The sequence below is a fragment of the Meles meles genome, chromosome 5 (genome assembly GCF_922984935.1).
Source record: "Meles meles chromosome 5, mMelMel3.1 paternal haplotype, whole genome shotgun sequence".
NCBI lineage: Eukaryota > Metazoa > Chordata > Mammalia > Carnivora > Mustelidae > Meles > Meles meles.
The window spans coordinates 14,824,749-14,838,672 of record NC_060070.1 but is presented as its reverse complement, the minus strand read 5'-3'; the positions used below and the strand labels follow the sequence as shown (position 1 = coordinate 14,838,672).

General features: G+C 39.3%; 1 protein-coding gene across 12 annotated transcripts in view; it reads right to left on the bottom strand.

Annotated features, from left to right (window-relative positions):
- SYNE1 (spectrin repeat containing nuclear envelope protein 1) overlaps positions 1-13,924 on the bottom strand; it is a 469,526-nt gene that overhangs the window by 253,339 nt on the left and 202,263 nt on the right. For all 12 annotated transcript variants that reach the window (XM_046005238.1, XM_046005239.1, XM_046005240.1 and 9 more), the window contains 7 exons: positions 12,590-12,769; positions 10,679-10,829; positions 10,275-10,433; positions 7,325-7,507; positions 4,710-4,811; positions 2,143-2,346; positions 717-924 (listed from right to left, as the gene is read on the bottom strand). In XM_046005238.1, coding sequence (XP_045861194.1) covers positions 717-924; positions 2,143-2,346; positions 4,710-4,811; positions 7,325-7,507; positions 10,275-10,433; positions 10,679-10,829; positions 12,590-12,769 — 1,187 coding nt within the window. The remainder of the gene's footprint in view (positions 1-716; positions 925-2,142; positions 2,347-4,709; positions 4,812-7,324; positions 7,508-10,274; positions 10,434-10,678; positions 10,830-12,589; positions 12,770-13,924) is intronic.

The window sequence follows — 13,924 nt, the reverse complement described above, 5'->3', positions numbered from 1 at the left end:
GCTCACTGCATCTTGCCATACTAAATATTTCAGAAATAAAATAATAATAATAATAATATAAAATAGACTAAAACATGACGGCTCGTGGCAGAACTGAGAAATTACCTCAGGGAAAAGACTGAAAAGAAATTTGTATTCCTGAAATACCCGACTTCCCACTGTCTTTCTCTTGGCAAAGAAAAATAATTGAATGAATATGGAAGTCAGTGAAGGGAGAAAGGCTCTGGCCATTTTTATGGCAAAGGAAGGAAGGAGCCATCTCCTCTTTCGGCCAAGTGGACTTAGAGCATCATTTGGCATTGTCATTACGGCAGAGGCACAGAGCCCAGTCAGGGACATATGACTGGCAATTTCCTAAACTGTATGGCTTCTGCTGTTTCATGGCCTCTCCTAATTTCCAAGTTCACTGTGTTGCTTCATCACAGCAGTGGAAGTAATTTTCCACACAACTGAGCTACATGTAGGAAATCCAGATGAAATCTGGAATCCTCAAAATGGTGGATTCTAACTTTCTTGGAGAGAAAGAGGAAGAACTCAGCTTATGGAGAGAGCCTGAGCCCAGCACTTCCACTGCTCAAATCTCGACACACAAATGAATTTAAAGGATCTTCTTCTGGAAAGTTTTCTCCAACTAGTGCTGGCAGTTTCTAGGCAGCATTTGGTTTGGATTCTTTCTGGTAAACAAACGATTCATGCTAAACCCCGTCAGAGCTCACCACTGAAGTGCTTCTCCAGAGAATCCTGCAGGCTGGCCTGTGTCTTGGAGCACAACTGGCTCACAGCTTCGTGGTTCTTTATGAGCCCCGTCAGAGCACTGCCCAGGCTCTCCAACTCAACGGAATGGTATTTGCGGCACAAACTGTTGAGATTTTCTTGGGTAGAGCTGATGTTGCTTTGCTGACTTTGAAGTTCCTTTTGTATCTCCTACACAATGAAAGAATGCCATGAAGGATATTCAAGGGAAATATCCCCTCTACTCCACTATGGTACTTTTGGGAAACTGATGCTGTTGAAATTCACTTAGTAAAGTACACATTGTTATGGGATTTTCTTTTTTTATCTTTCTTTTTTTTTTTTTTTTTTTTTTTTAAGTGTTCGTAATAGATCTGTTGACTTAAAGAATTTTGCCCAGCTCTCCTTGGGACCAACTGCAAATGGCTGTTGAAAGGAACTAGGATGTGGGTTACAGTCTAGGATTCCGAGCAAATGGAACGGGTTCTCAGGGATGCCAACCCATGACCTTGGGTTTAGTCAGCTGACTAGAAACTATTAACGGAGTCAGAACCTAAGTTCACATTCTTTGATGGGCCAGTAGGGCTTTGTTTCAGGGTCACAGGTCACACCAAAAGCACCAGTACTTCTAAAATATATGTCCTTATTCTTAAGTATAGTAAGAAAAAAATGCTAAAGAGAACAGCTCACATATGACGAACACTCAACTCATAAGCTTGACAGTCGATCAGGAACATTATCTCTATGGATAGATGACATGGAAGTAGAATGCTGTCTCTCAACTTTCTTTTTTTTTAAAATATTCTTCCCTAGATAAAAGCAGTCATACCAACCAATAAAATTAAGAAATGAAAAACCGGGGCGCCTGGGTGGCTCAGTGGTTTAAGCCACTGCCTTCGGCTCAGGTCATGATCTCAGGGTCCTGGGATCGAGTCCCACATCAGGCTCTCTGCTCGGCGGGGAACCTGCTTCCCTCTCTCACTCTCTCTGCCTGCCTCTCTGCCTACTTGTGATCTCTCTCTGTCAAATAAATACATAAAAAATCTTAAAAAAAAAAAGAAATGAAAAACCATTTGGCCTTCAAATTTGAAAAGTCATGGAAATTCAAACAGGTCTTCTAGAGGCTCTACCCATTTACTGAAAAAGATACGAACAAGCGCAGCTTATGAGTAGGTCCCACAGAAATGCATGGTTTCTATTTTTAGATTACTCATCTTCAACTGCCTACTACCTGCATTCATTTCTCCAACTAAAACTTACTTGCTGTGTCCAACATCGTGAATTAGTTGGCCTGGTGTTAATATAGGTATAACTGAGAGCAAGGTTATATTGTTATTCCAGTCACCACAAAACAGGGAAAACAATATTGCCATTGGAAGTGTACAGGCTTAATGATAGGTGATTACCCACCTTCACTTTTCTCAGCCCTTCCCACGTCTTCGTCTGGGCACAGTTCATCAGTGACTCCTCTACTTTTGCCAGCCGGCTCGTGATGTCATTAATAAATTTCTCCACCTGGGTACTCTGAGCAGTGAAATCTTTCAAGGTTCCTTTGGCTTCTTCAGTGACTTCTTTGGCATGCTCCAGTTTCTGCCTTAGGTCTGCCTCTATAAACTAAACATAAAGTAAGATTTCATTAAAATCTATGAAGACCAGAACACCCATTCTGTGGGAATTCTGTTCATGCGCAGCTTAGTTGTAAAAAACACGCAAGTCAAACCTGGGATGCTAACTCAACTCTTCTAAGAAGGGAAATCGGTGGGTACAAAGTGGTCCAACATTGTAAGTGATGGGAACGTGGAAACAGTAAGGATGACAGCTGACTCTGATGCTAGAGTGGCAGTTCGGACTGGGGACCCAAGGAATATGTAAGATCAGTTTTCAAAGGCAGAGTTCAACCTACAGTTACCACGTTGGTTACCCAAACCCTGCTCTTACTTCTTTCTGGGAAACACGCACACATTTTATCCCCTGATGTAAGCACTACTTTGAACAAACACCACTGCAGGATTTTATCATAAAGCAATTTTATTTCTGTCTCCCACTTTAGTGTGTTTAGTGAGGCTACTTCTTCTCTCCTCCCAAGTGATTTGTTCTGGGAGGGCTCCTAACTTCTCTGGCCCCGCAGATAACAAAAGGACTTATAAAATCATGATAAATTGCAAAATGGTTTCAATTCCACAATTAAAACATCTAGGCCCATTTAATAATCAAAACTCTGAACTTAAAGTTAAGGCTTTTTTCTTATCCCCAGCTCAGATCTGCTACAAAAAGGAAGCCCGTACGAAGAAAAGAGCCAAGTGCCTCTTTGTCTTTCTTTACTTTATTTCTATTCCCACATGTCCTATAGCTTTTGACCTGTAAAGGCCCGGACCAGCAGGGGGTGGGTGAGGAGCTCTGAAATTTTTGAGGACGATCATGAGCTGGCATCTGTGCTCCTAGGCCGAGTGACATTTCGCATTCTCTCCTGTCACAGGCCTTAGACTGCGGGGTTTCCTGAGACTGCCCTCACTCTTCAGAGTACACAGGCATTGCCATTGTGGCATGCAAGTAGCGCACTCCTCTTTCTCCTTCCACAGCCTGTGGGCAGCTCTGCTTCTCGCTGCTGAGGCCCATGCCCCCCCCCCAGAAAGCCTTCCCAGAGAACCTGAGATACCCACACACCGATGCCTTCTCCTTGTCTTTCCTCTGATAATTCGCTTCTGGGCCAGGAGCACACTCTGGCATTCACATCAGATGATTCTAAGATGCACAACACTCAAAACAGTCAATTCTCCTTTTGGCAAAAGCATCAACAGTGAGTCAGCCCGTCTTTCACCCCTAAAGTCTCTCAGGGGAGTCAGAGAGGAGACTCCAGGGTCCACCAGCTGCAGAGGCATGTCATTCTCTCCAAATGGTACCACTGAAACACTTCTCCTTATCTTGAGGTAAGGAACAGGTGCCCCAACACCTCTTCACTGAGGACGTGTGGGGGGCAGGGGTGCGGGAGAGCACAGTTCAACAGTAGCTCTCCCCCCAAACCCTGCCGCCATCTTTACTCTGCGAGAGGCCACCTGTTGCCCATTTATATCCGTGACACAGGCGACAGGCACAAGCACTCCTTTTTCGTTGCGTGTATGATTAGCACCCTTTGCTGCTTCTTGCTTCGGGTGAAATTCTAACATTCCGGTATGTGTGTATCATCCACGGACGATACTAAGTGACAGACGCACAGTCTCGGGTCAGAGAGAATGTATAACCATGCAAGATGTAGGGGTTAGCAAGAAGCAGTGAGTAGAGGACAAAGGCCCAACAGGAAGAAGGAAAAGGTAGAGAAAATCCATGAGGGCAGCAAGAAATGCACCGGTTAAAGTAAGGCAGCGGACACTTAGCCTGGAGCGTGAGGTGCTGGCTGCCCAAAGAGCCCCCCGACACGGGCCGCTCCCAGAGCTCCCCCACTGTAGTCCAGGCTTGCTGGTCAGAGCAGACCTAGCCTGCCTGCCCGGTGCCACCCGTGGGTCTGTGCCTGCCATCCGCGAGTCCTCGAATGAAGTTTGCAATAGTGATCTCGCCAAACCCAATCACCGACCAAATGAATTAGAAAAATATCAGTATTCCTAAGTGTGGCTTCTGTTCTGGTACAGACAGAAAACGGTCCGTGAGGCAAGCTGGATGATAACTACTTCCAAAATTTAGTAAGGAAAAGGGGAACTAATCTTATTATAACACTTGTCTTAGAAATAGGCTATTAATACTAGCACAAGGAGTTCTAAAGATGTTAACGTTTTAACCCCCTATATGGGTACAAGTGGTCATTACCCTATATGGTAAGAGCCGCATGTTTGCTTAAAATTATGATGATGATAATAATGAGAATATATGCCTCGGTATTCTATATAGCATTTATTTATTGTTACTATATATCAATTATATTAGAGATTATATTTGAGATAGAGTCTAGTACGTAGTACTTATTGCAAACCCGACTGAGTACTTACCTGAAGATCTGGTGGAGTTTCTGGATTTTTAGTCAATTCTTTAAGATCATTAACTTTGCAGTGAAGTTCTTCCAGTCTCAAGGCTTTGTTTCTAACTTCAGACTGCCAGAATAAAAGACAAAGAGAAAAAGCACAACTTGTGCAAACATTGACATATTACATTTGGCACTTAATAATTCCAAGAGTTAACCCAACTTCAAGCCAGGGTTTTAAAAACAAATCTCTGATTTCCTGAGGACTCATTATTTATGCATGTGGAAAAATGTCATCATTAACTTTCACTTCGAATATGAGGGAGTGTGCGGAACTTTCTTCCCACTCTCCTTTATGGGGGGAGGGGGAAGCTCCTGGAAAAAATTAAACACTAACTAGAAAAGTCTTGAGTCAGTGGGGATTTTCAGTAACCGTCATTTACTCATTAGCATTAATATCACTGGCTACCATGGCGGCATTATACTTCTGAGGAAGCATTTCAAAGCAAACGCACATTAGGAAAGCCTCATTCCTGTAGACTATATGTAATACATCAGAAATGTTTCAAATAAAAATTTAAAATATCTTTATTGTAAATAAAAACCTTTTTTAAATTTTTTTTTGTATTGATTGATTTCACCAACACTAACACAAAACAAAGAAAAGTAGAACAAAGAATCATTACTGAACAAATTAGATGCTTGTAAACTTCATTATTTATTTGGGGCCACAAAGCTCCACTTGATAAAGTATCCCTCTCAACTTAAATACAGCATTTTGGTTCTTGGTGGACACTAACAAACCTCCTGAGCCTCATTCCAGAAAGTGATTTACTTACCGGGTGAGACGTGATGAACTAATTGCCGGGCCCCCTGGCTTCCTCCAGGAGCGGGCTGAACAACTGAAGGTTCACACCTACACACGTACACACTTTATTTTTGAGTTGCAGCAGCAATGCACCGTCAGGCCCTGGGCCGAATCCGGTCCGCTCATGTTACTGGTTGCTGCACCACACAGGTGGTCAGTACCATAAAGAAACCCACTTCCATGAGTAACTGAACCTGGACATGAATGAGGGGTTGATGCCCCCTGGCTTCCTGGATCGCAAAGATCAGCAGTAGGTGGGTAGTGTGTGCCGATTAAACAACCAGCTCTCCAAAAAAAAAAAAACAACAAAACCTGCCTTGCAGCATTGGCCACCATCCTGAGCTACACATGATGTCACTGCCCACAGGGTGGGAAGCACTGCTGTGCCCCAGGGCCTTTGCATCCCCACCATGCAGATAGAGTGGATACCTACAACCCAAGAGCCTAGATAATAGCTGTATGTAGAGTAGAAATTACAAGTGGTAAGTTTTAAGTATTTATTAGTTGATTTTTAATATCATTTAATTGTGAGTTAATTTTCAATAATGACTATGTTTAACACTGGTTTGCAAATGTCTTTAAAATTGAATAATTGACTTTTGAGAGCTGGTTCGAGCCCTATTCCGGCATGTACCACCGTTTTGAGCTGTAAGGTTAATTTAACATCAAAGAGAACTTAAGAGACCGCAGTATCCCTCTCCTGATTGCATTTTCAGTCTGGCTAAGTTCCTCGACTTCTGTAGGCGTTTGATTTAAAAATCTCTAGAAAGTTTTTTGGATCAAAGGTAGATAATGTAGGCATAGAGTTGATTCCCCTACATTTTTTCAGACTGCAGTCTGAAATCTGTCTTGATACGTGTCTTGCAGTATCTGTCTCAGTGTCTCACGTATCTGTCTTGTTCCATTTGAGCACTGGGCACAGTCCTGAGCACCCAGGCATGCAATGGTGACTAACTTGTGCCCTCGTGGAGAGTACTGATTACATACTTTATGAAACAAGTTATCTCTTGTCACGGTTTCCTCTTATCCACTTCATTTTTCATCCCAGCCTAACTATGACTGCACATTTTACATACATAGTGTAAATGTAAATAAAGTAAATGCCACAAGTACAGGGGCTTTATCTGTTTTACTGTTTATTCTCAGGGTCTACCACAGTGCCTGACATACTTTAGGTGCTTATCAAGAATCTGATGAGTGAATAAATAAGTGAATGCAAGAAATGGAAATAAAAAGTTTAAAATAAACTGATGACTAGAACTTTAAAAAGCAAATTTCTGGGGAAACCTGTCACACTCTGTTCTCCAGTTTTCTCCCATTTCCGAACAGGAAGTGGAAGAACCTAACACCTAGGGTTAAATGTTTGGCACGTGGTAAGTATTCAGTAAACATCTTGTTTGAATGAAAAAAACAAAAAACAAAAACAAAACTCCTCTAAATATTACTAAATGACAAACACCTTCAACTTGGTTTTACAGTAGGAAGGCATAATAGTCTTAGCTGAATGGAAAGTGGGAAGAATACAGATTTTACGGGCTTTCATTTTTCTACTAATATTTTAAGTACAGAGCCCCAACTAAGAAGTGATAAAAATGTGGGGAATAAGACTTAACCATTGCCTATTCAACTCTCAGGTAAATAGCCAAAGATAGTTAAGACTTTGGTAGCATTCATATGTGTCTCTGAAAGAAAGAACTTTAACAAAAAGGACACAACTTTCTCATATTCTGGTTAATGAGCTCACCAGCTCACAAAAGTAGATGTAGTCAGTTTACCTCAAATTCCTTAAGGACTTCTTCTGCTCTGACGCTGTTATTCAGGTGGCTGATGCTTTCGGCCAACTGAGGGACGGAACTATTGGACCAGCCATCGATTTCCTCTTTACTTGAAAGTACATCAGCCCAAATGGTCAGGCTTACCCTCAGCCTATCCATGTTCTCCTCAATTTTTTCTGACATCTAGGATGGAAAACAGAAGCCACACCATCATTCGTTGAGGCTTTAAGGTCTTTTTTCCCCACCAAAGTACTGACAATGTTGATGCTGCCTTAATCAGAAAATAATATTCTCACCGAAAAACAAAGCTTTGCAAAAATGATTGTAAGGGAATTAGTGCATTTGACTCAAACAAATGCTAACCGTTACTAAATTGTTTCTGTCATTGGGAGAATTGACCAAATTTCTAAGACATTTGATTTTCATTTGTAAATTGGGAAATTAAGAGTAGGTCTATTGGAGTCAACTATAACATACTCTCAGGTTGAGTTGTATAGGTTAGACACCCACCAGTATTGGGTTTAATGAACTGTTGGGACTTCATCAAGATCAAAAGCTTCTGCACAGCAAAGAAAACAGTCAACAAAACAAAAAGGCAACCCACAGAATGGGAGAAGATATTTGCAAATGACAGTACAGACAAAAGGTTGATATCCAGGATCTATAAAGAACTCCTCAAACTCAAAACACACAAAACAGATAATCATATCAAAAAATGGGCAGAAGATATGAACAGACACTTCTCCAATGGAGACATACAAATGGCTATCAGACACATGAAAAAATGCTCATCATCACTAGCCATCAGGGAGATTCAATAAAACCACATTGAGGTATCACCTTACACCAGTTAGAATGGCCAAAATTAGCAAGACAGGAAACAACGTGTGTTGGAGAGGATGTGGAGAAAGGGGAATCCTCTTACACTGTTGGTGGGAATGCAAGTCGGTGCAGCCACTTTGGAGAACAGTGTGGAGATTCCTCAAGAAATTAAAAACAGAGCTTCCCTATGACCCTGCAATTGCACTACTGGGTATTTACCCCAAAGATACAGATGTAGTGAAAAGAAGAGCCATCTGTACCCCAATGTTTATTGCAGCAATGGCCACGGTCGCCAAACTGTGGAAAGAACCAAGATGCCCTTCAACGGACGAATGGATAAGGAAGATGTGGTCCATATACATGATGGAGTATTATGCCTCCATTAGAAAGGATGAATACCCAACTTTTGTAGCAACATGGACGGGACTGGAAGAGATTATGCTGAGCGAAATAAGTCAAGCAGAGAGAGTCAATTATCATATGGTTTCACTTATTTGTGGAGCATAACAAAGAACATGGAGGACACTGGGAGATGGAGAGAAGGGAGTTAAGGGAAATTGGAAGGGGAGATGAACCATGAGAGACTATGGACTCTGAAAAACAACCTGAGGGTTTTGAAGGGGCGGGGGGTGGGAGGTTGAGGAACCAGGTGGAGGGTAATAGGGAGGGCACGTACTGCATGGAGCACTGGGTGTGGTGCAAAAACAATGAACACTGTTACGCTGAAAATAAATAAATTTTAAAAAGTGACGCAGTAAGCACTTTTATCTGTAAGGCTGAAACATAAAAATGTTTCATTTTTAAAAAATTTAATATGTTAAATTTTATTAAATGTTTCATTTAATAAAAACATTAATTAGACCTGAACATATTTATAGAATAAATACATAGGATATCAACCAACTTTGTAGGTTTAAAGTAAAGCATTAGTATTTAATAGTCTTCCTGTAATAAGAATGTTCTTTTAAAAGTGGAAGGAGGTAAGGTTTTCTACAGTTCCCAAATTATTTGATTATAGTACATAATTATCAATGTCTAACTTTAGTAATTCAGCTTATGTAACTTAACCTCCAGTAATACAGTGCAGGTTCACAGGAGGGCAACAGAATCACTGGATTTTTGAGCTGGATGCTACATAAAATATGTATGGCTTGAGACATGGAATTCCAGAGAGACCAAGTGACTTGTTCCTCTGTCCCGTAGAAGAACTAAAACCCAGGGATGTAAACTACAAGTCTCATGTTTTCCAATGCAAAGTTATAGTCTTATAGTCCCAAATTATTACACATTATAGTTTCATATTCTGTAGGATACTTATAAATTATTCTTCAATTTTTTATCCATAATCCATAATCCTAGAGTTTTGATTCCATAATCATATCATTATCATCATATCATCCATAATCATTAGCCATAATCCTAGAGTTTTGAGAAAAAATAGAGTTATAAATTTGTTGTAACTGAAGCTACCAAGTGAAATTCTAGAAAATCTGTCATTAAGTTTTTGTTTTATTTTGCTTTGTTTTGTTTTAAGAGGTGGGGAGGGAGGTGTGGGGAAGAGAGAATTATAACCAGGCTCTACCATGCCCAGCGCAGAGCCCAACCTGGCCTTGATCACAGGACCCTGAGATCATGACCTGTAATCAATCAAGAGTCTGATGCTTAACTGACTGAGCCACCCAGGCACCCCTGAAAATCTGCCACAAAATTTTAAGAAAATAAAGCAAACAACTTTTTTTTTAATTAATTCTAAACTTTATGTGAATACTGTTTTTCTTCAAAATATAATTTTGCACATTAGCATTAAAAGTTAAAAATGAGGGGCACCTTTGTGGCTCAGTCGGTTAAGTGTCTGCCTTCATTTAAGGGTCTGCCTTTGGCTCAGGTCATGATCCCAGAGTCCTAGGATCAAGCCCCTGCAGTCAGGCTCTCCACTCAGCAGGGAGTCTGCTTCTCCCTCTCCCCCTGCTTGTGCTGGTTCTCTCTCTCAAATAAATAAAATCTTTAAAAAAAACATTTCAAAAAGCTAAAAATGGAATTCACATCCTTAAATAATCCTTTACCAAAAAATAGTGACTGACAAATGTGAATATTTAAACTGTTCATACAATTCAGGTGATTATCTTACATCCAGCCATCTGTCCACAGTGCTCTCCATGTCTGTCTTCACCAAGATGAAATCACTACTGTGAATTTTTTTCAGCTCAGATAACAACTGTTTTCCTTTACTGGTAAAATTATCCAATTCTTTCTGTTTATTACACATTTCATTCTTGATGGTTTCATGCTGTGGACATAAATGTTTCCTTAATTAATAAAATAATCATTGATAAGTCAGTCATCAAAACCATTTGCCTCTAAGAAATTTAATTCATGGTTGACCTTATGCAGAAACCAGTGATATTAATGAACTATACATTTTTTTGGATTGCTAGAATCCTAGGATATCCGTATTCCTAAAAACAAATCATTATAAGTGAAAATCAGATCTACTAAGTAGTCTACTAAAATAAATACATTTTGAATTATTACCTTGGATAAAGCCCATCTAAGATCCTCCTGATCTTTTATAGTATTTCTGGTTGCGATCACATTGCTGGCATTTTCTAGGACTTTAGATACAGCCGACTTCAAGTTCTGATATTCCCTCATTAAGTCAATAAGTCCACAGCACTGACCCTGGCTATAGTAATTAAAGAAAAGGTATCATTTATGATCATGTATGAAAGGTAAGTGTTCCCCATGACTGGACCTGATATGTAACTACGTAAATTTATTCTTGGATGCTGGAATCAAGAGGAAGCCATATTTCTACCTACTGAGATGAAGAGTGCAGTCAAGTCAACTTAACTCTAATGTCCAAATTGCTCTCCAAGAGAAAAGAATGCACACAGCCATTAAAACAAAATCTGTGACCTCAATGACAATAAAAAATATATGTTCTTGACAACTAAAACTTACGTAGATGCCGACAAATTTTTGCTTTTCAATTTTTTCACTATTTAATTACATCATAATGGTGTATATTCAGGGGAAGCAAAACAAACAAACCAAACCAACAAACAAAAAACCACTGCTCAATAAGTAAAATACATACGAGGATTTTTTTTCCCATTTCAACGACACAAATTTTCATTGAATATGAATCCCCTGAAAACTGTCAAACAAAGAAGATGGTTTCTGTTTATAAGCATAAAATGCCTGTGGGGACAAGCAATTTATGAAATTTATGCATTTTCCAAAGAAAAAGATGTACACAAGATTTATGTAAAATTATACTCTTTACACCAATATTTATATTTTAATATAAATAAACAATATTTATATTGGTGTAAAGGAGAGAAAAATAGAAATAGACCAAATGTTAAAAAATGTTAAAAAATGTTAAAAAAAATAGGCTAATAATTGAATAAACTCTATACCGTCTTATAACTGAATACTGTACAATCTCTAACAAATCACAATTTAGGAGAATGTTCAATAAAATGGGGTAAAATTTAACAACATGGTTAAATTTTTAGAAGCTTACATTAATAATCTACAGTGTGCCATAAAAACTATGCACACATGAAAAATGGAATGTGAATGTTTATAGATGCTTCTTTTTATAGTCATCCAAACTGGAAAGAACTTGAATATCTATCAACTAGTGAATGCATAAACTGTGGTATGCCTATTAAATGGAATACAATTTGACTATAAAAAAAGGACTTTATTAACACTCATAACAATGTCTAGTGTGTTGAGTAAAAGAAGTTGTTTACCCAAATGCAGTAAAAACTTATGTATACACAAAAAACAGAACATTTATAGATGCTTTATTTATAATATCCAAACTGGAAAAAATCCATTTGTATGTGATTCTGGAAAGACAATACTACAGAGACAGAAAACTGATCAAAGGTTGCCAGAGGCTTGGAGCGGGGGAGGGGCTGACTACAATGAGATGATTTTTTTCATCTCATTATAGTGAATGATTATATGAGATTTGATAGTTGTAATAGTTACTCATACAGGGTGTGTGTACTCACTAACTAGCTGTGCATTAAACTCATAGAGTTTAAGGGCATACACTAAACAGGATGAATTTTACTATATGCAAATCATACCTTAATTACAAATAAGTACAACAAAACAACAAAAAAGAAACTCAAAAGTTTTAAGTCTCATTGGTAGCACCTTATTACTGTTGACAGCTCCTGCTTTCACCCGGTGAACTTCACCTGTCATTGCCATCTCAACAACTTCCACGACAAATTTTGCATGACTAACTCTCTAATGGTACTAAAGACACACAGAATACAGAAGTGGCAAAAGGTGTTCAAATCTTGATCACACCAATGCAAATCAATACACAACAGCCCAGTGCCACAAGATAGAAAGTTAAAGAACAAAACAAAACAAAGAAACAAACAAAAAAAGGCAAGGCATTTTTTTACTTACTTTTCATGAATTAGTTTTTTGGTATCATCCCAGGTAACCTCTAAGCGGTTTACCTCCCTATCGACTTCAGATGCAAAGGCCACATCTTTCTGGGCAATTTGTTTAGCTTTGTCTTTCAGCCAACATAGTTCATGCTCATGAGAATTCAATTCATCTTCTAACTGATTAAAGACTCTCAATCTGTGAATTAAAATGTTATTTTATTATTAATTTACCAAAGGGAAGGACTAATATTTCTTCTCCATAAAGCATGCCTATCGGTGTCTAGAAAAACTTTCAACACAACAATTGAATTACTGTGTAGCAGCTGTGAAAGACACTTTAAAAATTAACTTTTCAGAACTACAGACTATACCTTGGGAAAATTTAAAGTCATTTTAACCATTCGTCTTCAACTTTCCATTAAGTTTGTATTCTTTTTCTATTTTGATTTCAGGTTATAAGACTTTTAAGAGTAGGGCTGAGCTTGTAGGCAAAGCAGGTGAGTATTTATTAAAAGATCTTTAGTACAAAGTCCTTCTGTGTCCCAAAGTCCAAGTCATGTAAAATAATAATATTTAAGGGTACAGCTGTTTCATTTAAAATAAAAATAATTGGGACACCTGGGTGGCTCCATTGGTTCAGCAGCTGCCTTCAGCTCAGGGCATGATCCCAGGGTCCTGGGATCGAGTCCTGCATTGGGCTCCTTCCTCCGAAGGGAGCCTGCTTCTCTTTCTGCCTCTGCCTGCCACTCTGCCTGCTTATGCACTCTCTCGCTCTCTCTCTTAGACAAATTAATAAATAAATAAAATCTTTAAAATTAAAATAAAATAAAAATAACGATTTTTTTGTCCCTAATATACTAATATTTGAGTACTCGTAAAAAGTGGTCCCATAGAGGTGGCCATGGACTCATGCATTCTTGCTTTTGGGTATATAGTGGTGTAGAGTTTATAAAATGAATATCCAGGCATGATTCCATAATTGGGTTAGGCGCATACATTAGCATGATCTGCACCTTATAGGAAGACAGGGATTTGCCCAAAGGCACACAGTAAAGCGTAAGTATGAGGGGCTTTAATAAATCCATCAACTGAAGGCAACATTTTCCATCACCTCTGCGTGGCTTTGGTGAGTTCATTGTTAGGTGTGTGGATGTGGCTCTCGAGCCCAACCTGGGCCTTCTTCTCCAGCAATTTCGGATCTCCTGCCTGCTTGGTTGATGCGGGCCAGCAAAGCTGTTTGCTCCTTTGCTATGTTTGGCTCCTCCTTTTGTCTTTACTCTGGAGGCTACTTTTCCTCCTCAAATCTTACTCCTTTTTGTTATTTACTGTTAAGCTAGTCGGCCCAGTGGTC